The 25,993-nt window shown below is 43.5% G+C and overlaps 1 protein-coding gene across 8 annotated transcripts in view; it reads left to right on the top strand.

Annotated features, from left to right (window-relative positions):
- Window positions 1–3,467: 3,467 nt before the first annotated feature.
- Window positions 3,468–25,993, top strand: part of fgfr3 (fibroblast growth factor receptor 3) — an 84,600-nt gene continuing 62,074 nt past the window's right edge. For all 8 annotated transcript variants that reach the window (XM_085766911.1, XM_085766912.1, XM_085766910.1 and 5 more), the window contains exon 1: window positions 3,468–3,697. In XM_085766911.1, the coding sequence (XP_085623037.1) occupies window positions 3,547–3,697 (151 nt within the window). In that variant the 5' untranslated portion in view covers window positions 3,468–3,546. The remainder of the gene's footprint in view (window positions 3,698–25,993) is intronic.

The raw sequence follows: 25,993 nt of genomic DNA, 5'->3' as shown, positions 1-25,993 counted from the left end.
GTCCTGTGTTTTAATGCTGAGGACAAACGTGTGGACAGGTGTCATCGTTGTCTTTTTATTTTTCCGACACGTGCAGCAGAGACGTCTGGGAGTGTGAGCCGGAGGTGAAGCACAGTCCACAGCCTGCAGCACAGTCACACCTGGAGTAACCGTGCAGCTCTGACAGCTCTAAAGTATCTCTCCGTCTCCGTCTCTCTCTCTCTGTCTCTGCTCCTCAGCTGATCGATATCTCCTCTCACCTGAGGGTGCAGGTGCTTGGAGTGAATGCTCTGCGGAGAGGAGAGGAGAGGAGACAGAGTAGTGTAGATGACATGGACGACTACCCCTCATCTGTTTCTCTCTTTTCTCTTGTGTGGCTGCTGTTTGCTCTTGAGCTCCGACACCCCCCCCTCTCCCCGTCCCCGAAAAGAAAAAAAAAAACCCTAACCCTCTAATCCCCTTTTCCCAAAATGACAGAGTGGATCTGGCCCCGGCTGTTGATTCTCCGGCTTAATTATTAAAGATTACTGATACTCCGGAGAGAGGTGTGACGAGCATGTGACCGCCTCGCATTGATCCTCACAGAGAGAGGGAGAGGAGAGAGGAGAGAGAGAGGGATGACAGGGATTTGAACCTTCTCTGCCTCTGAGCTATTACAACGTGGAGATAGTTCTGCATGATTAATATTCATGCATTATTCACAGCGGTGGCTGTGTTTCCCTTTTGATGCTTTAAGAAAATATTAGCATGAAAACACTTCGGAGGCTTTGAACTCCACGCTGGGTCTTTGGGATCCATACCGCCTCCTCCTCCTCTTCTGCTTCTGCTTCTTCTTTTTCTCCTTTCTTCTGCTTCTGGAGGTTGTTAAAGTGAAATCAAAGTGTTTTCATCTGGTGTGAAGAGTTTATTCTCGGCTTCGTCCACTTTGGCTGTGGAATATTTCATAAAAAAAAGCAGAGATGATGTGAGTGAGCTTCTTCAGCCTCGTACACTACACGCCGACTAGTAATTAGTTTCAGTTTCATGCTATCAATCACGCAGCGAGCGATGCAAGGCTGCTCCTCAAACTCAAGGATTCACTTTGTACACTTTGAGCGTTAGTCTAAACTAATACCTGTCACCGGATCAGTGGGAGCAGGAGCCCGTGTTGTTCTCCCATGTCTTCACACATGGCTCAAGAGGCTGTCACGCTGCCTGTCTAAACACATCTGCAGCGCCGCGACTCCAACCAATAACTCTGCTGCTCTGTCAGCTCTCAAAGTGAAGTGCCCATAAAAAAGCTGAGATCTCTCTCTCTCTCTCGTCTGTGTGTGTGTGTGTGTGTGTGATCATGTGTAAGTGTGTGTGTGCCAGAGAAAACAAAAGTTTTCAAATCAGAGAGCGAGCTGCAATCAGCTACCTCAGCGCCCCGGAGGAGAGCGAAGGACTTATCGTGCTGTATAAACAAACCGCAGCAGCAGCGTGTAGGCGTCCTGTGTTGTAAGAAGGTGAGGATGGACAGAGAGAGGAGGAGGAGGAGGAGAAGTTTCTTTTTTGATTTTTCAAACACACTTTATTTACATATCAGATACGTTTTCCAGTTTTGATAAGGTGCTAGTTTACATACACATAAATAAAACTGATAAATATATAAATCATGAGGCTACTACTAGTGTTTTTCAACCTTGGGGTCGGGACCCCACGTGGGGTCGCCTGGAATTCGAAAGGGGTCACCTGATATGTCTAGTAATTGATAAAAAAAACTGCTGATAAATACTGATAAAAATATTTTTTTAAACTAATTATTAGTCTTTAAAATTGTGGTTAAAAATACCACACACTATCCTAAACAACTGTATTCTATACTTTCACTTTTGCGAATATAAATCGAGTTCAAATACCACTGAGTTAGAGGCTGAATGTCGAAGTATAGAAGGTGTGGTGGCAGCGTTTAGATTAGGACAGTGTGTGTCTGTGTGTGCAGTGCTGCTTTATCTATCCATGTGAGTCCTGTGAAGTTTTCCCAGTCGGTGTTTTGTGCGATAATGTGCAAACAGAGCCGGAGCTGAACCTGAACCGGCTCCCGGCTCCGGCTCCACTTTGTGCTGAGCAAGGGAGTGGGTCACAGGTCCTGAGAGGGAAAGAAAAACACAACTGTTAAGACTTAAGACAACACAACCTCTCTGTGGACTGTGTGTTCGCACAATACACCTCTGTGTAGTGTGTGCAGGCAAAGAAGAACCCCACTCTGTTGCACCGCATGTGTGTGTGTGTATGTGTGTGTGTGTGTGTTATTGTCGGTGTGGGCGTCTCACAGACAAAGCTATTCTGAAACTGGACAGAGCGGCTGAAGTTTAAGCTAACAGAACACTGGTAATGTGTGTGTGTGTGTGTGTGTGTGTCGGGGGGGTTGTACTTTGCTTTTCTGGGCACCTCTCTCTCTCTCTCTCTGAGCTTTCTCTTCGAACCTCAGTGCATTCCAGCTTCTCTCTGCTTAAGCAAACAGAGCAGAGCGCTCCGCCGCCGCCGCTCGCTGCTGCTCGCCGTGGCCGCCACTCTCCTCCTCCTCCTCCTCCTCCTCCTCCCTCCTTCTGCAAGCCTCCGGGCAACAGTTGGGCAACTGATACTGTAGACTTCGGCATTCCTCATCCTGCAGCAGGATTAGTGAATCCGTGTCAATCGGTTGCTAAACCATGCAGAAGAGTTTCTCAAGCTGAAAAGGAGTCGTGGAGAAGGAAGGAAGGACGGAGTGATGCTGCGGCGAGTCCTCCTCCTCCTCCTCCTCCTCCTCCTCCAGAGTTAATTGATTGGTTAATGAACTTGTATTATACACTGAGGGGGTTGGCACAGAGGGTTTTATGAGTTGTTCCAATATCAGCGCTCCTCTCTCTGCAGACGTCTTAACGATCAGGTGCTCCGAGAAAGTTTCTGAGAAAAACTGCGAAGAGGGATTTCCACCCTAATCCTCGAAATCTGTGAGGAATGTCAGGTCAGAATATGGCAGCAGCGTTTGTGCAGACCCCAAGGCGCTTCTTCTTCTTCTTTGTCGTCTTCTTCTGATTGCACGTTCTCCCACAGCCACAACAACATCCAGACTTACTTTCCTAAATAATAATTAACTAGTTTTAGTCTTTTACCTCTGATGTATTTATTTATATGTATAGCATTTGCATTTCTACTTGTAGGTTTATTAGTTTATTCGGAGTTTATAATATTTATATTCAGGTCTGCAACTCTCTAGATAGAGCTGTTTTTATTGATGCAATGAATGACATGTGAATCTATCTATCTATGTCTTTTTACTTCTATCAATCTATCTATCTGTCAGTCTGTCTGTCTGTCTACTCTCTCTCTCTATCTCTGTCTTTTTACTTCTTTCTATCTATCTATTTATCTATCTATCTATCTATCTATCTATCTATCTATCTATCTATCTAGACTTCTCTCTCTTTCTGCTCTCATCGATCCCCCCCGCTCATGTTTTCGTTTGTCCCGCAGGTCGGCGGTGCCAGAGTCGGGGAGTCTTTGGACAGTTTCTTGCGGCGTCAGAGGCCGCCGTCGTGCCGGACAGCAGCATGCAAACGGAGGATGTTGTCTGACTCGGGCCTGGCTGCTCCCTGTCTCGCCTCGTCCTCGTCCCCGTCCAGAGGAATGACGGCTCTGTGGCGCCCGCTCTGGATTTTCTTCCTCCTGCCGCTCTGCGTGGCTCCGGCCAGGCTGCCCACCGCTCAGCCCACAGGTAGGAAGGAAGGACACACACACACACACACACACACACACACACACACACACACACACACACACTGCTGCTGAAACAACCTAGTGATGTACGGTGGCCCTGAGGGCAATGCACTGACCTAGGAAAACACACAGCATGCAAAAATGACAAAAATGAACATCTTCATCAGTTCAGCACTTGTTTCTAAACCTGAATGGGACACATTAATTATTAGAGCCACAACAATTAATTGATTATTATTTTAATCGTCAACTATTTTGACAATTGAATAATCGGTTTGAGTAGTTTTTTAAGAAAAAAAGTCAAAATTCTCTGATTTCAGCTTCTTAAATGTGAATATTTCTGGTTTCTTTGTTCCTTTATGACAATAAACTGAGTCTGTCTTTGGTTTGTGGACAAAACAAGACATTTGAGGACGTCGTCTTGTGGTTTGGGAAACACTGATTGATATTTTTCAACATTTTTTAACATTTTATTGACCAAACAACTAATCGATTAGCCTAATCGATAATGAAAATAATCGTTAGTTGCAGCACTTTTAATAATTCAATCATCTAAAAACATTGTAAACAGATGTGGTTTTCTGGTGTCCCCTGGAAACTCTTCTGTTTTGTGGTTGTTATTGTTTTCTCAGTCTGTTTGTATGTCGTCCAGTCGCAGTGTGTTTGAGCTCTCAGGGCCACCGTACTAATGGCGTGGCTAAAAACACTGTTGCTACATGAAGTTTTCACTTTGCTCCGAGATGTCCCTGAAGGCATCACGGTTTAAGTGTCATATGCTCACTTCTTATCAGTTTGGACTTGGCCGCATCAATGTTGTTACTAAACTGTTTGGTCGTTTTCATTGAGCTGCTACAGACCGATGTGACCTCTGACCCCTGCGGGCCACCGTAGGTTTGCTTCTGCTTGAGAAGAACAACACAGCAAGCTTTTATTGATCAGAAAACAACATGTTTGATAATCTGCTTAAGTGGCTTTTTATCGACTGAGCAAATGATCCTGATTGGTTCTTTCAGCAGCTGATGAATTGATTAGTTGATCGTTTGTCATTTACAAAGCAAAAATGACAGATTTTGATGCTTCGCTGTAGAAGTTTGTGTGGCGTTTGTTCAGCTCATCGTCCACGGTCACTTCTCCTTCTTCCTTTTTCCATTCCAAACATGACATCTGCTCAGAAGCAGCTCTCTCTGTGCGTTCATCACTTCAAATAGGGGCATTTCAAAAGACACATTTATTGTTTATGAGAAAGAGTTGGAGTCTTTTTTTTCTTTTTCTTTTTTTTTTACGAGGAGGATTTAATTGGACTCTTCTTGGTTCGCTGAGCTTAGCGCGATTTTTCCCTCTTTGTTCTCGAGGCAGAGAAAAACCCAAAGATCAATCCAAAGTAAACGTCGACTGTGTTTGCTTTAATCTCTCCATATTGTGCAAAAAAACCAACACAGCAGAGTAATCTTTTTCTGAGGCGTTGGCCAAGTGTTGTGTTTTTTTTACTCCCTCCCTCCCTCCCTCCCTTTTTTTCTTTTTTAATGTGAGCGTTATTTAAAATGAGTCTCTGACACACTTCACACGCTACAGTGCGTTTAGAAAGACGAGGAGCCGGGCAACTCCTGGAGACGACCCAGCTGTCTTATGCAAGCTGAGATACACTCAACTGTGTGTGTGTGTGTGTGTGTGTGCATGCAAGAACATGTACTTATATGTGTGTGTGTGTGTGTGTGTGTGTGTGTGTGTGTGGAGCTTTTTTTGAGATGTAAAAAGTAAAGATTGATGTCTTTGTTTCAAGGATTTCAACTCAAACATGCACCCAGAAGTTTATGTACTTCAAGCAAAACTAGATCTAATTCAAAGTCTCCCGGAGTCTCGTGCGAGACCCAAGTTGACGCTCGGTGTGTTCACGTGCAATCAGAAGCTCCCGTTTGTGTCATAAACACAGGAATATCAACTCTTGACTTGCTTTAAGTAAATAAACTTCTCGGTGCATGTTTGAGTAGCCATCTGACGCTGTCCGTGGAAAAAAAATTGCGGTGTTGAGGGATGTAAACAACCTAAGCAGCGGAACTTGCATCCGCTCCCATTCATCGCTGCCGTGGCGATGCGGGGACAGACACAACTAGCGCAAAACAGGAGAAATTAAACTGAAAATCTTCAGATTCCTTCTTTTAGACCTAAAATGTTAGGAAAATACAGCCCCGAGTTGAATTTGCCCGGAATTGTCCTTTAAGTTTCAACAGCGAGAATCAGACGTTGAACGTTGCAGCTTGATGTCATTCTGCAGCAGCTCTACTGTAAGTCAGGACGGTCCTACTGTACCTGTCCCTTCCTGTGTAGCCGAGGAGGAAACCCCCCTCTTGCCCCCCCACAGCTCTGGTCTTTCTGCCCTCCTGCCCTCTCTCATGTAAAAACCCCACTGTTACAACAGGCGTGTTGTGATTCTTTGCGCCTGATTGCCTTCACTGCTGGAAGCCATCACGGCCCATCATGCTTGGCATCATCCAAAAAGCACAGTGAGTGTGTGTGTGTGTGTGTTTTTTTTTTTTAAACCTCTCCGGGCAGTCTGTGTTCAGTCTACGGTTTCTGACTCGCCTGAGTAGAAGGCGTTACTGTGAGGAGGATATTGTGTCAAGGTGCTAATTGTCGTCATGTCGGTGGACGATGATCGGGTTGCGTGTAATAATAATAATAATAAAGTTTATTTAGAAAGCGCTTTTCAAGCCACTCAAGGACACTTTACAGAGAGCATCAGTTAAAATCATCAATAAACAACATCAAAACACAAGAAACATACAATAAACATCAGTAAAAATTAATAAAAAAACTGTGCAGAATGAAGGGAATGTTGGGGTTAGGGGTGGTGGAGTGGGTAAGCAATTTTAAACAGGTGGGTTTTGAGTTTTGTTTTGAAAAGAGGGAGACAGTGAGTGTACCGGTCGTTCTCTGAGCGACGTCCACACATACACACGTGTCGCTGCAGTTTTGTGCGCTGAGATCTGGGGCGCTGCGCACTGAGGTGGTCTGTCCAAATGTCACGACCCTCTTGTTGTGATGCAGCAGAGGTTGAACCACACTACACTACCATAAACACATCACACGGCGTTGCACATTGAAAGATTCGGAGCATCTTGCAAACATCAAACAAAGATTGATGTTTCTTTCTGTACAAGTCTGGGAAGTCGCGGTGATCAGCGTCTGATCGTCTGATCGTCTGTGCCCTGCAGCTGAAGGTGCAGATTTATGAGCTCTTCTCATGTTGGAGGAGCTGAAGATTTACAGCGTCTGATCGTCTGCAGGTTGATTTATTAAAAAATACATAATAAGAAGAAAAAAAAGAAACTCGTGCATGCATTATTTTGTGTGTACGAAATAAAGAAAGTAGTGCCTTCAGTGCCTGCTGGTCATCTCTGCCCCCCCACCCCCCGCTGCCCCCCCTGGCCTCCAGCAGACTTCCCCACGTCCACAGATGGACGAGCAGTAGGGATAAAGTGACAGTCGTTTACTGGCAGATGGCTCGATTTCCCCTCAGCCGCCGCCGCCGCACCGAGCTGCAGAGTTGTCACTTAGGTTTGTGTTTTTTCTGTGTGTGCGTGAGTGTGAGTGTGACTGTGTGTGTGTGTGTGTGTGTGTCAGGGTCAGAGATGAGCAGGTGCTGAGGACTGAAATGCCCTTGAAAGTTTCGAGCAGACGTAAATATGAATGGAAAAGGTAATCGAGCGACAACTCGGTCCGCTTCATTAATCATATCCACTAATTCACTAATAGTTTAGTTGTTTTTGTTTTTTCTCGACACGCTGCTTTAGATTAATGTGTGGATCATGTGACCACTGACCCCTGTGGGCCACCGTAGGAGGAAAACAAGCTTTTATTGATTAGAGGCTTCAGGTGCTTTAAAAGCTGTTTACTACGTGATGCTACAAACTTATCTTAAAGGGACATTGTGTAACTTCTATTCACGAAAATGGATTATTTGGTTCACAAGTATGTTTTTCATTAATCAGTAATCCCCCCCATCAACAAACTGAAGTGTTCCTTTCAGCTCTGAATTTGCCGTTCATATCATTCATATCTACATGGAGCGGGTAAGCTTGGTGCTGGCTGCCACCCATGTGGTGTCGCCATGTTTTTACGTTCAGTGGCAGCGTGACGGTAGGAAACCACGGAAACTCACCGGAGACACCGGAGCTGTCGGCTCAGGCCGAGGTGGCGTCTGTGAAAAGTCACCGCGGTAACACAGTGAGGAGGAATGGAGCGTTACACTGATGCTGCATTCACCTGCAGTCGGGCAGACGGCCGTCGGTAACAAACCAGATGTCATTTTAGTCACAGAAGTCCAGAGAAAGCCGGTAAAACGTGGGTCAGGTAAACAATACAACATCGCCATGACAACATATTGTCACGTGTATTGTTTTGCCTCGTGCTGACGGACCACTTGTTTACATAGAGGCTTGTTTATGCCGTTACGTGCAGCGGCTGTCGTCCGTCTGCCGTCTGCCCAATTTCACGTGAATGCAGCGTGAAAAATACGATTGAGTTGCTTGCGATATACAATCGCAACGCTAGATGGGAGGAATTCCTACACAATGTACCTTTAAATATACATGTGGCTCAGATAGAGAGATTACCCAGAATGCTTTGCAAACATTATTTCATAGCTGTTAAAAAAAAAAGAAAGGAGCTGAGTAGCGTTTAAAGCTAAGAGGCTCTCTGGAATAAATCTTCAACTCACTCTGACTTTTATTTATGCCTGTGTGAGGTAAGGAGACACTGTGGTTTGTGTGTATATGTGTGTATCTGTGTATGTGCATGTGTGTGTGTGTGTGAGGTGTAATTCCTTGTTTCCATTAAGTCCACCAAAATGTTGTTTCAGAGCGAGGTGTTGTTTATTTCTCCAGAGGCTGGTGGCATTTCCAAATGTCCCGAGACAAAAAAAAAGAAAAGAAAAAACGTTTCAGAAGCCAAGTTTGACCGACGTGAAAGACTGATGACAAAGAGCAGAGGCTGTGTGTGTATGTGTGTGTGTGTGTGTGTGTTATTCTTCTCCCCTCTATATTTACTGACCCCCCCCTCACTGGTGCCACCGTGGAGCTCAGATGAAATATTTGGCTCCTCAGCTCTGACGTTGTCTGTGCAGCGGCAGACATATAAATTCAACACATTCAGTTTTGCCATTGCATGAGTGTGTGTCTATGCATGTGCGTGTGTTGTGTGTGTGTGTGTGTGTGTGTGACAGAGCAGGCCTACGTGGAGTCTGCACTTAAGTGAATGTTATGTCTGTATGAGCAGGCGGATTATGAGAGAGAGGCAATAAAAGGAGATGAAAAGAGAAAGATAGAAATTAAAGGATAGTGAAAAGTAAGTAAATGTGTGTGTGCGTCTGTGTGTGTGTGTGTGTGAGAGAGAGAGAGAGAGAGAGAGAGACAGTGTGGGTGTGTGTGTGGTCAGTATGTTCTTAACCAGGGAATGTGTGTCATTTTTAGAGACAGAAAACGACAGTGTGCGTCAGGGAGTGTGTGTATAAGTGTGTGTGTGTGTGGTGGGTGTGTCTGTGTGTCTGTGTGAGGTCACTGACCCCCTGCCTCTCCTCTTGGCAGCGACTGTAAATGTCAGCAGGGGCTGTTTGGATCGTTAGGAGACTCGTTAAAAACTACGGCACCCACAGATTTACGCTCAGGCGCTAAAAGACACACACAAACACACACACACACACACACCCGGTCTCCTCCCTGTTGTCCACACAAAACAAGTCTCCACATTAGACAATACTTTTATCTAACATACACTTGTATCCAAAGTGACGTCACTGAAGCTTCACCTGACGTCTTCAAGTGTTAAAGGGATAGTTCAACATTTTGGGCAAATTGGCCCATTGTCATAATCCCTATAGTCATAGCAGTAGGTTTGTTTTTTTTTCTTTAATTGTCGGTGCAAGCTATTTTTAGAACGGCGGAGCAGAGCCGCTAGCTGCTCAGAGCTACGCTACGGAGGCTCATGGGATTTCTTGGTTTCCCTCATCAAACTCATCAAATACACAATCCAACAACTCCAAAACGCTCTGGTGGACAAGTTGTGACCTGCACATTCACCACGCTATGAGATAATAACAGAACGTTACCAGACAGAGTTGTTTTAGAAGTAAAAAGATTGCTGAAAAACTGTCCCTGAAGGCAACGCACGTCAGCGGTTTTGCATGAATTTACCTCTAAAACAACTCTGTCTGAGCGTTTTGGAGTTGTTGGATTGTGTATTTGATGAGTTTGATGAGGGAAACCAAGAAATCCCATTAGCCTCCGTAGCGTAGCTCTGAGCAGCTCGCGGCTCTGCTCCGCCATTCTAAAAAATAGCTTGCACCGACAATTAAAGGTAACGAACCTACTGCTATGACTATAGCGATTATGGCAATGGGCCAATTTGCCAAAATGTTGAACTATCCCTTTAAGAACTAATTCTGATCAATAAACTGATCGGTCCAAGTCCTGACTGTCTCTATGGAAACTGTCAAAGAGGATTAAATCTTGATTTCGTCTGAAAAGTGCTGAAAATAACAGATGTGCACGTTTTAATTTCACAGTTTCTTGTCTGATATTCAGATATAGACAAACAGGAGGTTATATTATATTATCACTCATTTTACATTAATGATCAATAATACTGTATCTATCACAGATCTTCAGCGGTGATTGATTTTCTTTCTCTTTCCACTGTTCATTAATAGAAACATTATTATTTCTCTGTCTGGTGTTGGTGGTGTTGTTTTCCGTGAAGCTCTCACCATCTCCACCATTTAGTCACGCTATTATGCAAATGAGCTGTTCTCCATGTGTGGCCCCTTCACATGACTCTGTTCATCACAGCCTCAACACAGTTAAACCAAACACTTCCTCTCACTTCTTCTTCTTCTTCTGCAACTCGCTCTGTCTCTCTTTCTCCGTCTCTGTGCATGAATGTTCATTTCCCTGGCAACTTTATCAAGAAATCTTTTTGGCAAGCGTGGGGAAGTGTGCGCGCCAAATAAGCTTTGCAGAACGACTATTTGTTGAACAATGACTGTTCTATCCTCAGTCCATCAGGCACTTAATCCAGCAGACACTTTGGACACTTTTCTGGATGAGGTTTGAACATTAAACACGACTCGGAGTCCCGTTTAACAAGGAGGGGAATCACTGTGAGGTGCTACTGTACTGTGAGTCCCACATGATTTACATACAGCGAAGCGCAGTCGCCTATAAAACCATGAATTTATACGTCAAAGCAGCAGAAGCGGTTGTCGTTCAGAAGCAGCGATTGTGTATTTTCTCAGTGACATATTTGACTTTTGTGTCTCTCGTCCTGCTGCTGCTGCTGAGCGTATTATGTATTAGGGAGATTTTCATTAAGCGCTCACTGTATTACTGTCTAGACGCAGTATTTTTCCAAGGATAACACACAGCTGAGCACAAGTGGAAAAAGCCTGTTGCTAAGCAAAATGTTATTAAAGGTTTTCATATCAGATCACAGACTCAAGTGAAAATGGTCGACTCGAATCAGACTGAGCGCTGAAACAGAAAAGGACTGGACATTGAACTTTATATATACAGTATGCATGGCAACTTGCAAAGTCCTGTAAAGCTGTCATTCAATACTTATACATCCAGTTTAACATCAGAAATATGTTTATTTTTCCATTTCACATAGCTTATGCACAATTTTCAAATGAATGTTTATGTTTAAACAAAATCTAACAGAGAAAAATAAGTTTAGATTTATTAAACCTGCCTTAAACGATGATAACAACCTTTGAATGCAACACTGAAATGGTTAATGCATTGGTATATAATTGCATATCAAAACATCCTGACTAAATAGTTGTAATACTTCGCTCTTTTTGCTCCGTTTTGGTCTCCACCACCTAATGTGAACGTCATCTGGCTGTTTAGCTGCTAAACTTTGTTTTTATATTGACTTGCTCAGCTGCTCTGTGTGGTAAAGCTGCAGCTCACCGTCGGGTGGTGAATGTCTGTTCATCTCTTTCAAAGAAAATATTGATCTTAGCAGCTCCCCCCGTATATAAATGTACATATTGTAAATGGGATTTCTATGGAACTACAAAATAAAAGCATGCATGTCAAAAAATGACTGCTCGAACCTATAAAAAACAGGAATGATTTAATATATTGACATGTACATCTAGCCCATCAAACCCTAACCCTTGATATTATATTATGTCATTTATTACCTTTCTGTGTGGGTGCATGTTAAAAAACTAGGTTTAAATTTCAAATTAAAAGCACACTGTCTGTATTTTTTCTCTGTCTTTGATATAAACCTAACCTGATTTAAAACCTCTCCGTCACCGTTTCCTCTCCTCCGTCAGTACAGAGAGTAAAAAAATCCTCCCAGAAGTCCAACACACACACACACACTCACACACACTCTCTGTCTCAGGTTTGGGTTCAACGTACACGGAGGCGATCCTTCGCTGGGTGTGGAAAACATTTGCAGACAGCTGTAGATCAGTAGGTCACCGTGAGCCAGCGGCCTCGTACAGACCCGGTCTGCAGGCCGCAGCTACGTACGTATTAATACACCTCATTAAAGCCCTTTGAACGCCGCGCTGCAGGTCGCCCCATGAATTATGGATTCTAATACAGAAATACAGGCCTGAGTGTGTGTGTGTGTGTTCTGCTCACGTCTCACTCCTGCTGCAACCTTTTATATCTCACTCTTTTCACTTCCATTCCAGTTCACCACACACACACACACACACACACATATACTTAAGCAATATATCACGACAGGCCGTGGTATATGCTCATTATACCACGGCTAATAATGAGCATATATCATGGACTAAAGTGATATATTGCTTTTAGAAAACGGTATTGACAATATGAAAGAGGAATACGCAATCAATTTCATGTAGTTTTTATTCAACCAGAAATACATATTATCTAATAAAATAGCTCCACTGTGGAAAAAAATAGTCCCACTTCTCTGGATGTTAGCTCCAAGTTAGCTCTGCATGTCGTCTTTTTTTTCAGGTGAAAGTCACTGCTCAATTCACTCTACCATTGTTAACCCTCCCCGGAGGTGAAAGTTCACCTTAAACATGTGAATTCAACTACTTTAGTCTATTTGTTAATGTCGTAAAAACACCGTAACTGTCTTTTGCTGCCGACTGCAACAGTATGTTGTCATGGATAGCGATTGACGCGGAGTGATAGCCTATGCTGTGATAAGGCTTTAGAATAGTAGCTGTGGTATATGCTCATTATACCACGGTTAACAACCAATCAGATCGCCAGATTTCACCTTTCCGTTTTATAATATAGTATACTGTATATACAGACATTTTAAATCTTCACAGATATCATCTTTTTTTTTTCTTTTTCTTGGCGTCTTTTCAAACCTCCATCAGTGTCTGATCCCTTTGACAGTTTCAGCCTAATGATGTTTTTTTTCACACACACACACACACACACACACACACACACACACACACACACTGACACACACTTTCACACACTGACACACACACACATTATGTCCTCTGCTCTACCTCTGGCTGTGATTCAGGACGGCTCTCGGCCTGTCGGCTGACAGCGGCGTTGACATACGGCGGGTTTTTAATTACAAAGCTCCCCTTAAGGAAATTGTTGAGATACTTAACAGATAAGGCCGAGACATGGAGGGGAACAAAGAGGCTCGTTGTGTCGTATCAGGAGGACGGCTTTGGAGGGCGCGCAGGGAGGAAGGAGGAGGGAGGAGGAGGGGAGAGTCTCAGTCAGCTGGAGCAGCAGACGAATCTGACACAATATTTTGGTGCTGTGAAGTGACTGGTTGTTTTAGTGAAAGTTACGTGTCTTCCTTCAACCATCTCTCTCCCTCTGGCTGACACCTGGATTTCCCGCCACCATTGGTTTAATTACATAATTCTGACTGAATTGTTGTGATGGATGGTGATTTTTACAACATGAAGCCAATATACACTGTCCTCCAGCGTGTATACACATGTTTTCATCTGTGTGTGTGTGTGTGTGAGGGAGAGAGAGAAAGAGAGAAAGAGAAAGTGTGTGTGTGTATGTGTGAGAGAGTGTGTTGGACTCTGTACAGCTCGGCACACACACACAACCTGCCATCTGTTTGCCTCTGCCAGCAACAAAATACACTCTTCCAGTGGGGTTGGCTCGAAACACACACACACACACACACACACACACACACACACACACACACAAAGGCACAGAGAGAGAGACAGACAATCCAGGCTTGATCTGTCCCACCCATCACTCAGCCCCTCGACTCCCCCTCTACACCCCACATGGTTCTTCAGCCACACACAGACACACACAAATAGTCTTCTACTACTTTGTTTCTTTACTTTTATTTAACAACCGTTGATTTACTTCAGTTTTTTTGTGTTTCACTTCACTATTGCACGTGCACACTGGAAATAAAGAACCAAATACACCTTAAACACACACACATCTTCATCTCACTCTTATGTTGCGTTCACACTGGGTGTGAGGCAAATTTTTCGCGCGATAAGATTACATACAAAGTCAATGTAAAGACGCGAATAGATGCAAATTTGTGCCGGTGGCGTGCAAAAATATTCGTGCGAATGCTGCGAGTAAAAACAAATATTCCAGCGGGCAAACTCGAGCGAGTAGAGCGAGGTGAATATTTTACTCGCGCCCGGTGTGAACGCACTGTTATGGGGAATCAATATCGATGCATCGTACAAGAAGATGTGACGTCGAGTCGTCGACCAGACGATCGCAGATCTTTGTGTTGGTGTGGAGGCGGAGGGACGTTGGTGTGTGATTGGTCGGCTGCAGCTCCATCGTTACATAATCGGACACGGTGATCGCCGTGAACTCGTCTCCTCTCTGACGTTTCCTGGAAACTCCTGCAGGAAACATGTAAACGTGACCCAGAGGAGCTGCAGGAGATAAAGATGAATATGTATCGATATTAAAACCCTACTGTATCCATCTCTCTCTCTCTCTCTCTTTATGTCTATGTCTATGTCTCTCTCCCTCACTCTCTCTCTCTCTCTCTCTCTGTCTCTGTGACCACTAACCAGAAGCAGAGCTGTCCTGTCTGGCTCGGCTGCACCCCATTTACATTTCTGTGAATGGAAACAGGGAGCCAACAGACAGTGTTCAGCATTGTGTGTGTGTGTGTGTGTGTGTTGGGGAGAGAGAGAGAGAGAGAGAAGGAGGGAGGGTGTGTAGGGGTATGTGTGTGCACCTCTTTGCCCATGAGTGTGTGTCTCTCTTTCATCTTCCTCCTCCTCCTCTTCTCTCTCTCTCTCTCCTCACACATCTGCTCACTCGTCCTCCTCCTCTTCTTTTTCTTCTTCTTCACCTCCGCCAGGACAAATTCAAATTAAGCTCACACTGCAAAAACTCAAAATCTTACAAAGACTATTTCTCTTATTTCTAGTAAAAAATTTAATTTCTAGTCAAAACAAATCTCATTATACTTAAAATAAGACTCATCACATAAAAATGTGCTTGTTTTTAGACACTTTTTACTTTTTTTAAGCATATTTTCACTTGAAATAAGTAGAAAAATCTGATCTTTCTTATTAAAAGCTCACTTGCATTCACTGACAGATTTTTCTACTTATTTCAAATGAAAATGAGTTCGAAACAAGTGAAAATTATCTAAAAACAAGTTAATTTTTAGGTGATGAATCTTATTTTAAGTGGAAAGAGATTAGTTTTGACTAGAAATGAGACATTTTGACAAGTCATAAGACAAACATTCTTGGAAAGATTTTGAGTTTTTGCAGTGCAGTCCTTCCAGAGCAGGTATAAAAATCCCACACTTTTCCCTTTTCCTCCTTATTTTCTCTCCGTCCGTCTTTCTCTCTCAGCTGCTCCATCCATCCATCCATCTTGGTTCAAACAGACCCTGGGTTTCTCTCCTCACGCCCTCACATGCGCTTCTGTTTAAAGCCCCCCCACATCCAGGGCAGCTGACACATCTAATGTTGAAACCAAACTCGGCTTCCATCCCTCCCACGTCTTCCCTCTTTCCCTCTCTCCTCCCCGCCTCCATCACCCCAACTCTCCCCTGTTATTTTGCCAGGAGAGCTAAAATAATAAACCCTTGTACCGTCTGCAGGGCGTAATGGAAGCCGTTTTTTTTTTTCTTCTTCTTCTTCTTCTTTCTTTCTCTCCCTGGAAAGAGACTCGAGCAGCGACAGAGAAGCCGACTGGAGTTTTTTTCTTTCTTTTTAAATTACCCACGTCAGAAAATTTTTCAAAAACTCCCATGAAATGTTATTTTTGACTGTGGTGTATCTGGTAATTGGCTGCATTTTTTCCTCGTGTGACAACTCTCTCCTGGTCGCTGGCTGGCTGGCTGGGGCGGCGGCGTGCCGTGGTTTATCTGCCGTGTATCACCGACCACATCGCTGTTTATCCAGGGAGGAGCTCTTTTGCCTTTCTGTGTGTGTGTGTTCGTGTGTGTGGGTCTGATCTTTTTTTTTTTTTTTTTGCTCGCCAGCTTCTTCCAGGGTCGTGATATCATCTGTGACCTTTATCGACCTGATAAGGACACGTTGCAGGAACAATGACAGAGCTGAGCTGCTCCTTCACTATAGTTTCTCTGAGTCCCCGCTGAGACTGTGGCCTTTAGATGACACAAACTATAAAGTCTGACATCCTCAGAGAGCTGGAGGGATAAATCCACACTGAGACGCCGGAGCTTAATGTTCGCTGCAGTGTTTTTGCCGCTCGGGTCCTGACAACAGACTGTGAAATGGTTCCAGTACCTCACAGGTTTCTGGACCTTGTTTTGAAATGTGAATTAAGGTCATTTTGAAAACCATAAATCTGCCTAGGACTCATTAATATTAATTTTGTACATCTAAATATTAAATATCTATTGGTTAAAGTTACTTTAAGCTCCATTTCCAGTGTTTTAGTTGAAGTGTTGATCCATGAGAAGATATATCTGTGGTTATAAGAAGCAAAAACCATCTCAGTGGTGTTTTCCGTCTCTCTTGAGTTCTAAGAACAACAGGTCAGTGTCAGCCAATCAGAAGAGAGGAGGCTCTGGGCTTCTCTTCTGATTAGCTGACTGGTTTTTGAGTGATCCAATAAAAAAGACAGATTCAGAATAAAACCAAATTCTGCAAGTGGTTGGGTGTTTGGATCCAGGTGGTGGGTTGAGGTTTGTTTGGTGACTGCTTTGTTGTGACATCACAAAGTCACAGGAAGTCCTGCCGGCTGGTTTTAAGGCTCAGTTTCTGAACACAGGCTGTGTGCATTTCTCTGTGGACTGAGGCTTTGATACTTTCACAGTATTAATATAGAACCCAGAGCTGCTTTATAATCACACTACACATGGACATCTACCTTTATACTGTATGGAGCTTTAATACAGACATCTACCTTTATTTTGAAGGAGCTTTAACACAAACATCTACCTTTATACTGTATGGAGCTTTAACACAAACATCTACCTTTATACTGTATGGAGCTTTAACACAAACATCTACCTTTATACTGTATGGAGCTTTAACACAAACATCTACCTTTATACTGTATGGAGCTTTAACACAAACATCTACCGGAGCTTTAATATATGTTATTTAGTGACTAAATATTCCTAAAATAATTACATTTTATTCATGAGCTGCTTCACTGGAGCCACTGGGAGTCAAGTGCAGGTGCTTTGCTCAGTGCAGCACTGTAACTTGTGCTGTTGTATTTTGCTCCTGAGGAAACTTTTGATCAATTAAAACGTAGCAGGAACTTGTAGAGGACACACGGTCGGTGGAGTGGAGGAACATGCAGGCGCGGATACAGACGATCAGCATCAGATGTTTGAGTTTGTTTCAGTCAGTCGTTGCTCTTCATCCTATTGTGCATTGTTCAGCCGGTGTTGGTAAAGATGTCTGGTGTAGATGTCTCGGAGGCCGAGGCCTTGGAGGGAAGACGGAGGGAGGGAGGGATGGAGGGATGATGGGATTAGAGGCTTTCCTGCTCCTGTCCTGCTCTCATAAGCAAACACTGCTCAACACAGCAGAGTTTCTTCTTTACTTTCTCCTATGTAGAGAGAGAGCAAATATAAAACACAGAGTAAAGGTTTCAGTGTTGGTTGGTGTAGTAACAGGCTGGTGCAGGTGGAGGTGTGTGTGTGTGTGTGTGTGTGTTGGTGATCAGAGCCACATGTTACGGCTGCACGGTTTCACGTGGAGAAGGTAACAAGAGACGGGCCGACGCACTCCCACCGCACTAATAAACAGCATCATAAACAGAGCAGTAAACGCTTTCATGTCCCGCTGATCCCAAACCAGCGACACACACCTTTACAGATCCAGGCTGCAGGCTTCAAGCTGAACTTGATTTAGGAGGGTTTTATTAGATCAGGACCAAAACTCTGTTTATTTCAGTTCTGGGTCTGTTTTTTTTTTAATATCTTCTGTGATTTGATGCAATAAAAATCATTTCAGCAGCATTTTCTTTTTATTCTAGTGGAGGTCGATGTGATTTTAATGCGTTTTACTTCCTTCCATGAAGATTTAAATGCTCTTTTTCCCAGGCTAGCAGGGATAAAATACAATATTTTATCTAAAACTGCAGGAATTCGCCCCTTTTTTTTAAATATGTGTCCTGGACAAACACAAAGTGTGACCTGACAGTGTCGACTTTAGCTCGGTGCAGGTTTTTTTTTTTTTTTTTTACAGTGGGTGCCGTGTATTTCCTGGTGCTGCTGGTGTTTATTTAAAGTGAAGACAACATGTAAAAGGTGGATAAAGGGCTCCTTCTTAGTGATGCTTGACAGATTAATTAGCAAAGTCTCGATGAGGTTTTAACTTTGAGCTCAAAGCTTCTCTTTGTGGCCATTGTTAACTTCAGTGAAACACAGAGTCAGTGTGAGAGAGAGTAAACACGATTACTGGAGGGTATTTTTTTTTCTTCGTCGTCGTCGTATGGGGATGAATGAATGCACAAGGCTGCTGTGTAGGTTTGCAACGTTGCTACGGCGACACAGCGCGGCAGTGTGTGTGTGTGTGTGTAGGTGTGGGTGTGTGCTCACTCAGAAGACAGAAGTGTGTCTTTGGACTGATCACACTTCATGACACTGATGTCTCTGTCGCTGTGGGGGCAGGTCGTCCCAGCTGGAGAGTATCAGAAGTTGTGTGTGTCTGTGTGTGTGTGGATGGGGGGTGGTGAGGTTGCACTTGCCACACTGAGAGGTCGGGGCAGGGTCGCGGTCGGGGTCAGCAGAGGTCAAAGTTGAACGTTTCAATCAGACGTCTCCTCGTGTCCAGAGACGGATTCTCTCTGCTTTTCTTTAAAGTTGCATGCTGCTTTAAGACAGAAACTTTATCGTTGTATTTATATATTTAAATATATCTTATATTTCATATCAGTTCCCATTGGGTTGCAGTAAATATAAATGATTAATTAGCAGGAAATTAAGAATTTATTGCAATTTATATCAATGTCACAATGTTAAAGGTCCAGTGTGTAATAATTAACAAGGTTTATTGGCAAAATCTGAATATACTACCCAAGAATATATTTGTATAAGTGTATAACCTGTGTATAATAGTGTATAATAAAGTTTGTTTGGTTTTCGTAGCCTTATAATTATTCTTTTATATATATACATATAACAAGGGTCTTGCTTTAGAGCATGTCGCCATCTTGCACCACCATGTTTGTACGGCAGCCCAAACGGAAAATCCAGCCAACCAGAGAGCATGTTTCAAGAGTTCCACGTTCATAAATAAACCAACAAAGAAGAAAGAAGAGGAAACAGCAGACATATCGTTATGTATAACGATATGAAATACTCCCAGTCGTGGTAAACAAGTTTTTTTGTCCTCGGAGGCCACCGTCACTTTGCCGAGCGAGCGAGTGGGCGCTGCAAACTAGAGTCTGAACGCTTGATATCACGGTTTTCCCTCCATTTTACGCACTGGACCTTTAAATATGCAAAATTTTTAAAATCATATAAAGTTTTTCATCTCCACCTGAACTTTTGGATTTTTATGGTTTTGTCTCTATTTTTTTCACCGTTGCACCAACTTCTTGTTTTTTTTTTCCTCTCTCCTCTTTTTTTTTTTTTCCTGCATGCGACCACTCCCCTGATTCAGCATCGCTCTCAGGATACACTAGTGCTGATCCAGCATCAGTTTTTAGCCTTGTGTGAAGTCGTCTGGTTTCCCAGTGTGTGATCAATATCCTGCACAGCTGATTCTTCATGTATCACCTCTGAAAAGTTAAAAAAGAAAAAAAAAAGCCAAACCCTCTCCCCCTCTAATCTAATCAGATTGCTTTTCTGTGCCGTTGTTTGGGGAAGTGTGATGATGTCGTACGCGTCGTCCTCACACACACTCCTCAGACATCCTGGCTTTTGTGTGTGTGTGTGTGGGTCGAGCTTCTTACACTTGTCTGTTGAATTGAAACTAGGCCAGTTCGTCTTTGGAATGACAATTACTGTGGACCGCAAGCCCAGGCCCTGTTCTGTTCTGGAGGCTGCAGGGATGTAGAGAGGAGGGGTGGGGGGGTGATGATGAGGGTATGAAAAGAGGAAAGACGATTGGGCGCTGCCAAGATGCTCTGGACGTACAGTAGCTTCCGATGCTCGTTAACGCGGCCGAGCAGAGAGGGAGGAGGAGGAGGGGGCTGGCACAGGCCGGGGCGGGATGTTTAGAGGCAACGTCCATCTTTAACTTGATTTTTTTTTTTTTTTTTAGGGAGCTCTTTTGATAAAGGGCGGCTCAGCTCTGTAAAGAATAGAGAGGCAACAAGCTGGGGAAACCCTCCTCCTTCTCCTCTCCTCTCCTCTTTTCTCCTCTCTCTCCTCCTTGATCTCCGCCGAGCCATCCCTCCCTTTCTCCCTCGTCTCCTCCTGGCAGGCTTCTCCGCTAACGGTGTGAGGTTGTCAGGCTGGCCCAGATTAAGGGCATTGTCCAAAGGTATTTACATCCGGCCAAACCATATTAAACAGAGATTAGGCTCTTTCACTGCACATCGGGAGAAAAAGAGAAAAAACGGAGAGAGGGAGGGAGAGTTTTTTTTTTTTTTTTTTTTTTTTACAATTGGCATAGCTGTGAAATGGAGGAAGAGAAATGTGCTCTGTATGGAGGTGATGGTTGTTGTTGTGAAGCACAGATCCTGTTTGAAGGTCATGTGATGCTGGCTTGTCTGAGGGGCTGCGCGCTGTGCCAAACGGTTGGCAGCAGCAGCCGCTCCGGGGTTGTTGTTTTTTTTCCGGCAAAACTGTACGGAAGCAGAAGAATCTGTTGGTGGGACGAGGACATCTCGGTCTGAACCGGGCGTCCACAGCTCTGTGATCCGACTTTTTTGTAAAAAAGAAAACAAAGAGGTTATAGCTGCAGAAACCGATGCACGAGGGAAAAACAGTCAAACTTTTATATATTCACAGCTTTTCCGTGCAAAATTCGCAAAATTGTGCAGATTTTACAGATTTGTCTCCCAAATTTAAGAAGTTTCTATTCCGATGAACTTTATCTCCATGTGCACACAGATGTAGAATTTGAATTTCTGAATTTCTATTAATTTAATCGTCATGCACCAATTAAGGTGCCCGGCCTATAAGGGCTTTACAAGACACATTTCATATTTAGACAACAAACAAAAACATCAGAGTACAGACAAAACAGAAACCACATGGAATTCACATAAATAATTCACTTTTGCAGGCACTTTTCATGAAAGTAGCTATAGTAAAGACTTCTTTTCCGAAGAACCATTCCAACTTTACCTCATCATCATCATCAGCCCAAAACAACTCAGGCTTCACATTTTGCATTTTCTGAAACAAAAACTGCCTGGCTTCGTCATATAACGGACAATAAAACACAAAATGCAGTTCAATTACATAATATAGTCTTCCCTCCCCAGGCACTGAGTTAAACCTACCTACTTCCATTGTAGACCTACTGCCACCACTGTACACACCCACATACCATCCTCGCTCCCAGCCTCACACACACACATGTTCACCAATTGGCCAAAATGTGGAAGGTATTTGCCGTCGTTTTCAGCAGCAGAAGCAAACAACTAATTACCTGCAATAAAAAAAAACGTCCGTTTGTCGCTGAGTTAACTAACTGGAGATGTTGGAGACGGCGGCCTGGTTGTATTATTTGTAGCTGTGAGACGATGGAGCTTGATAAAGACGGACGTCTCCTTCGTCCATCTGGAATCCATCGCTTTGAAATGCAGATATGGTTTAAACAGACTCAGTAAAAGTACCTGTTAAAGACAGAGGCTCCTGTAATCTTTTACTCTTTACGATCCCTCTCCTCGTCGGCCTGTTTAAACCTGCGGGTGGAGGGCCATGACGCGTTATGCAAAGCAGAAAGCCGAAGGAGAAGACGTCACTCCGGGCACGCCTCCATAAATCAGCCCTGAGAACCAGCAGGACGTTTTAAGGAGGGTAATAAATTGGCAAAACTTTCTTGTTTTTTTTCTTCTCTTTGTGAAGACATCAGGTGTTATTGAGGAGCCACAGGTTCAGCGTTTCCCACTCAGACTCTGCTCATGTCTCCTCCAGAGGAGAAAATGAATTCATCAGACTCCCACCACACTGATGTCGCAATTTAGCTGTTTTTACCGACAGATGTGAAATTCAGAAAACACCACAGCCTGAATGTTAAAGAGGGTTGCACATCAACAGTCATCACACACACACATACACACCCAAAGACTTTTTAAAAGATGGAGTTGCCTCATTTATCTCAAATTTGGAGGATAGATTGGTGTCAAAACGCTTTCGTGAAGTCAGGGCAGATTTGTCTTTTTACACGTCACGTACTGTAGAAATGAGAAAATACCTCAGTTTCTTTTTTTAATCTGCATTTGCTCCTGGATTTGTATTAAAGTAGACAGTGCTCAATGAAGTGCCAAAGCTCATTAGAAATCTTTCATTATGTTACATTAAAGCCAGAATCACTTATTCCTCGGTCTATGCAAGACTTAATTTTCGCAAAACCACGGATGCGCGTTGCCTTCAGGGACAGTTTTCCAGCAAGCAGTCTCTGTATTTACCTCGAAAACAACTCTGTCTGGTAACGTTCTGTTATTATCTCATAGCGTGGTGAGTGTGCAGGTCACAACTTGTCCACCAGAGCGTTTTGGAGTTGTTGGATTGTGTATTTGATGAGTTTGATGAGGGAAACCAAGAAATCCCATGAGCCTCCGTAGTGTAGCTCTGAGCAGCTCACGGCTCTGCTCCACCGTTCTAAAAATAGCATGCACCGACAATTAAAGGTAACGAACCTACTGCTATGACTATAGGGATTATGGCAATGGGCCAATTTGCCAAAATGTTGAACTATCGCAAAGCTGAAGCTGAAGGAAGGAAGTTTTATAAACCTAAAAATAGACTCCTGTGTTGGTGTAACGGCTCAGAAACGTTGCGCGTGTTCGCTCCCGTGACCTGATACGGCGGCAGCAGCCATGGCGACAGCTCCTCGTTCTGGTCTACGCGCCTTCCTGTTCCTCCAGCATCTCTCATTCAGACCCTCAGTGTGTGTGTGTGTGTGTTAGAGAGGCAAGCAGGCAGGCGGCGGCGGTGGCTTCCCCACATAAAGAGGCCTTTTCATCCCTGGGGCCGCAGTCTGCCGCCGGGCCCCTGGAGAAGTTTGTAGAGGATAAATAAACCTCTTCAGACGCACAGAAAAGATGGAGTCTATAAGCGGAGCATTAACAGATAGCAGCAGCAGCAGCAGCAGCAGTGGAGCAGTATCTCAAAGAGAGACTTATATGATTCTGAAGGGCTATTTGTTATGATATTGAGCCCAGAGGGTAAGAAGGGCCAGAAGGGCAGGGGCCTCTTGATTTATGGAGTGACTGTCCAGCACGTACAGACACACACACAAACACACACATGCACACTGTTCCCCGTTCACAATCACAGATGCATACACACATTCGTACATATCCCAACCCACGTTCACATTTACACACACATGCTCCAAAAAGTACATATCACACATTGCTTCCAGCTGGCCCCTGTCTGCAGGTTCCGGTGAGACACATACTGTAACACACAGACACAGACACACACACACACACTTTCACACACACTCCAGGCAGCCGATAGCCCACATATGCCGCACCGGACGAGGAAACAGCAGGAGCGTCTAGATGTTGATGTGGAGTTGGACGCCACCGGAGCAGCAGCAGCAGCGGCACGGCGGCGGTTTTCATTTATCTGCTGCGTCAGAACCACTTCAGGTCTGATTTATTCATGAAGCGCTTTTTATATCAAACAGGTCTGTCATCAAGTGGCTCAGGGAGAATAAAGAACGCAAAGACAAAAAGATTTAAAATGACAAATGATCCCAGACGAAGCCTTTGAATTAGTGTTGTTCCTTTTTTTTTTTTTTTTTTTTAAATCCCGGCGGTAGAAAAACACCTACAGGAACCGTCTCCTGGTGAAGCAACAGCGAAGAGGAAGAGGAGGGGGAGGAAGACGAATATCTGCTGTGATTCAGTATCTGACATGTGGCCCCGCTGCTAATTAGATGCAGGTTCTTTTTATTTTCCTGTTTTCTTTGTTCATTTAGTTGCTTCTTCGCAAAGTGATTTTTAAAGAGGTTTCGACACAGACACATTTTCAGCACTTAAAACTTTGTATTTGAGACTTTTATAGCCGTGCATTGGTATAAAATATCCCCTTCAGAGGTTTTTTTCATTAGATAATTAGCGTTGACAGTAAAAAAAAAAATTGCATTTGTACCTCCCCTTATAAAACCTTAAATAGAGTAATGAATCTTCTTGAGTGAATAAACATCTTTAAAAGCATCTGCTTTTCCACAACTGAAGGACTGTTAGTATTAATCAGATTAAAAAGGTTCAGTTGAGTCTGAATCATCACTTTGCATGTGGCGACAAAAACAGCACAGACTCGTTGTTTGTTGATTTCAACTGCTGTATGAGATATGCAAAGCAGCTGTGTGAACCTCCAGATGTGGTTTTAGCATTCAAGGGGGAAAAAAGCATGCACCTTAGCAACCAGGTGATGGTAAACCTGGATGTAGATTCAACAGGTCATACAGATGCACATTTCAAAACTGAAAAAACATGAACATGAAAATCCAACATTTTACACTGTTGTTGTGTTTTATCTAAAGTTTTGATTTAATCATAAGTTATATCTGTAGTTTTAAGAAGCAAAAACCATCTCTGTTGCTTTCCATCTCCTCTCTTGAGCTTCTCTCTGGAGCTCTATTAACAACAGGTTGGTGTCAGCCAATCAGAAGAGAGGAGGCTCTGAGCCTCTCCTTTAATTGGCTGATCTGCGTGATCCAATTTAAAAACATAGAGCAGATTTCAGAATAAAATAAAACAATCAGAGAAACCAAGGCCTGCAAGTTGTTAGATGGTGGGTCCAAGTGGTGGTGGGCGGAGCTTGTTTGGTGACTGCTTAGTTGTGACATCACAAAGTGACAGGAAGTCCTGGCGGCTGGTTTTAAGGCTCAGTTTCTGAATACAGGCTGTGTGTATTTCTCTTTGGACTGAGGCTTTGATACTTTCACAGTATTAATATAGAACCTAGAGCTGCTTTATAATCACACTACACATGGACATCTACCTTTATACTGTATGGAACTTTAACACAAACATCTACCTTTATACTGTATGGAGCTTTAATACAAACATCTCCCTTTATACTGTATGGAGCTTTAATACAAACATCTACCTCTAGATTACATAAGCACCTTTAAGGTTCATGGAAATCCTAATTCCAGTCATCCCAGGACTCCCATTTTGATTTCACCCTGTACTTCTTCTCATTACATCTTGACTCTTCCTCATATTCTCACCTGGAAACAACTACAGTCCACAACCACACATTTTTTCTTTTTTCAGGAATTTAAAGTACTCATGATGAGCTAATTAGGAATTCCTCTTCCTTGTTTTACATATTTCTGTGTGACGCACTCACATGAGCCCATTTCAAAGAACTGTCTCCTGTCAAGGTGATCAAACCTGTGACCTCACGAACACAGGGTTCGCCCCCACCACCTCCCCACACACACACACACATCCCCACACCCTCTGAAAGCTTGTAACAAGGCCGCTACAGTCTCCACTAAATCTGTCCTGAAAGGTTGTGCGGTGCCACACAGTGAAGCCTTTCAAACCAAATCCACTTTTATTCAGAACAGCTTTTTTTTTTTTTTTTTTTTACACTCACATTCAAATCTACATTTCAAAGTGCAGGATCTGAAGCAGAAACAGATATTTTGTCAGTGACGGTGACCAGAAAAAGGAGGCTTTGCTCTTTTGTGTGACACCTGAGAAATTGATTTTTT

This window comes from Trachurus japonicus, chromosome 22 (genome assembly GCF_045865225.1).
Source record: "Trachurus japonicus isolate A0001 chromosome 22, Traja_1.0".
Classification (NCBI taxonomy): Eukaryota; Metazoa; Chordata; class Actinopteri; order Carangiformes; family Carangidae; genus Trachurus; species Trachurus japonicus.
Note: the sequence above shows the minus strand (reverse complement) of the source record. Positions and strands in the feature narration are given on the sequence as shown.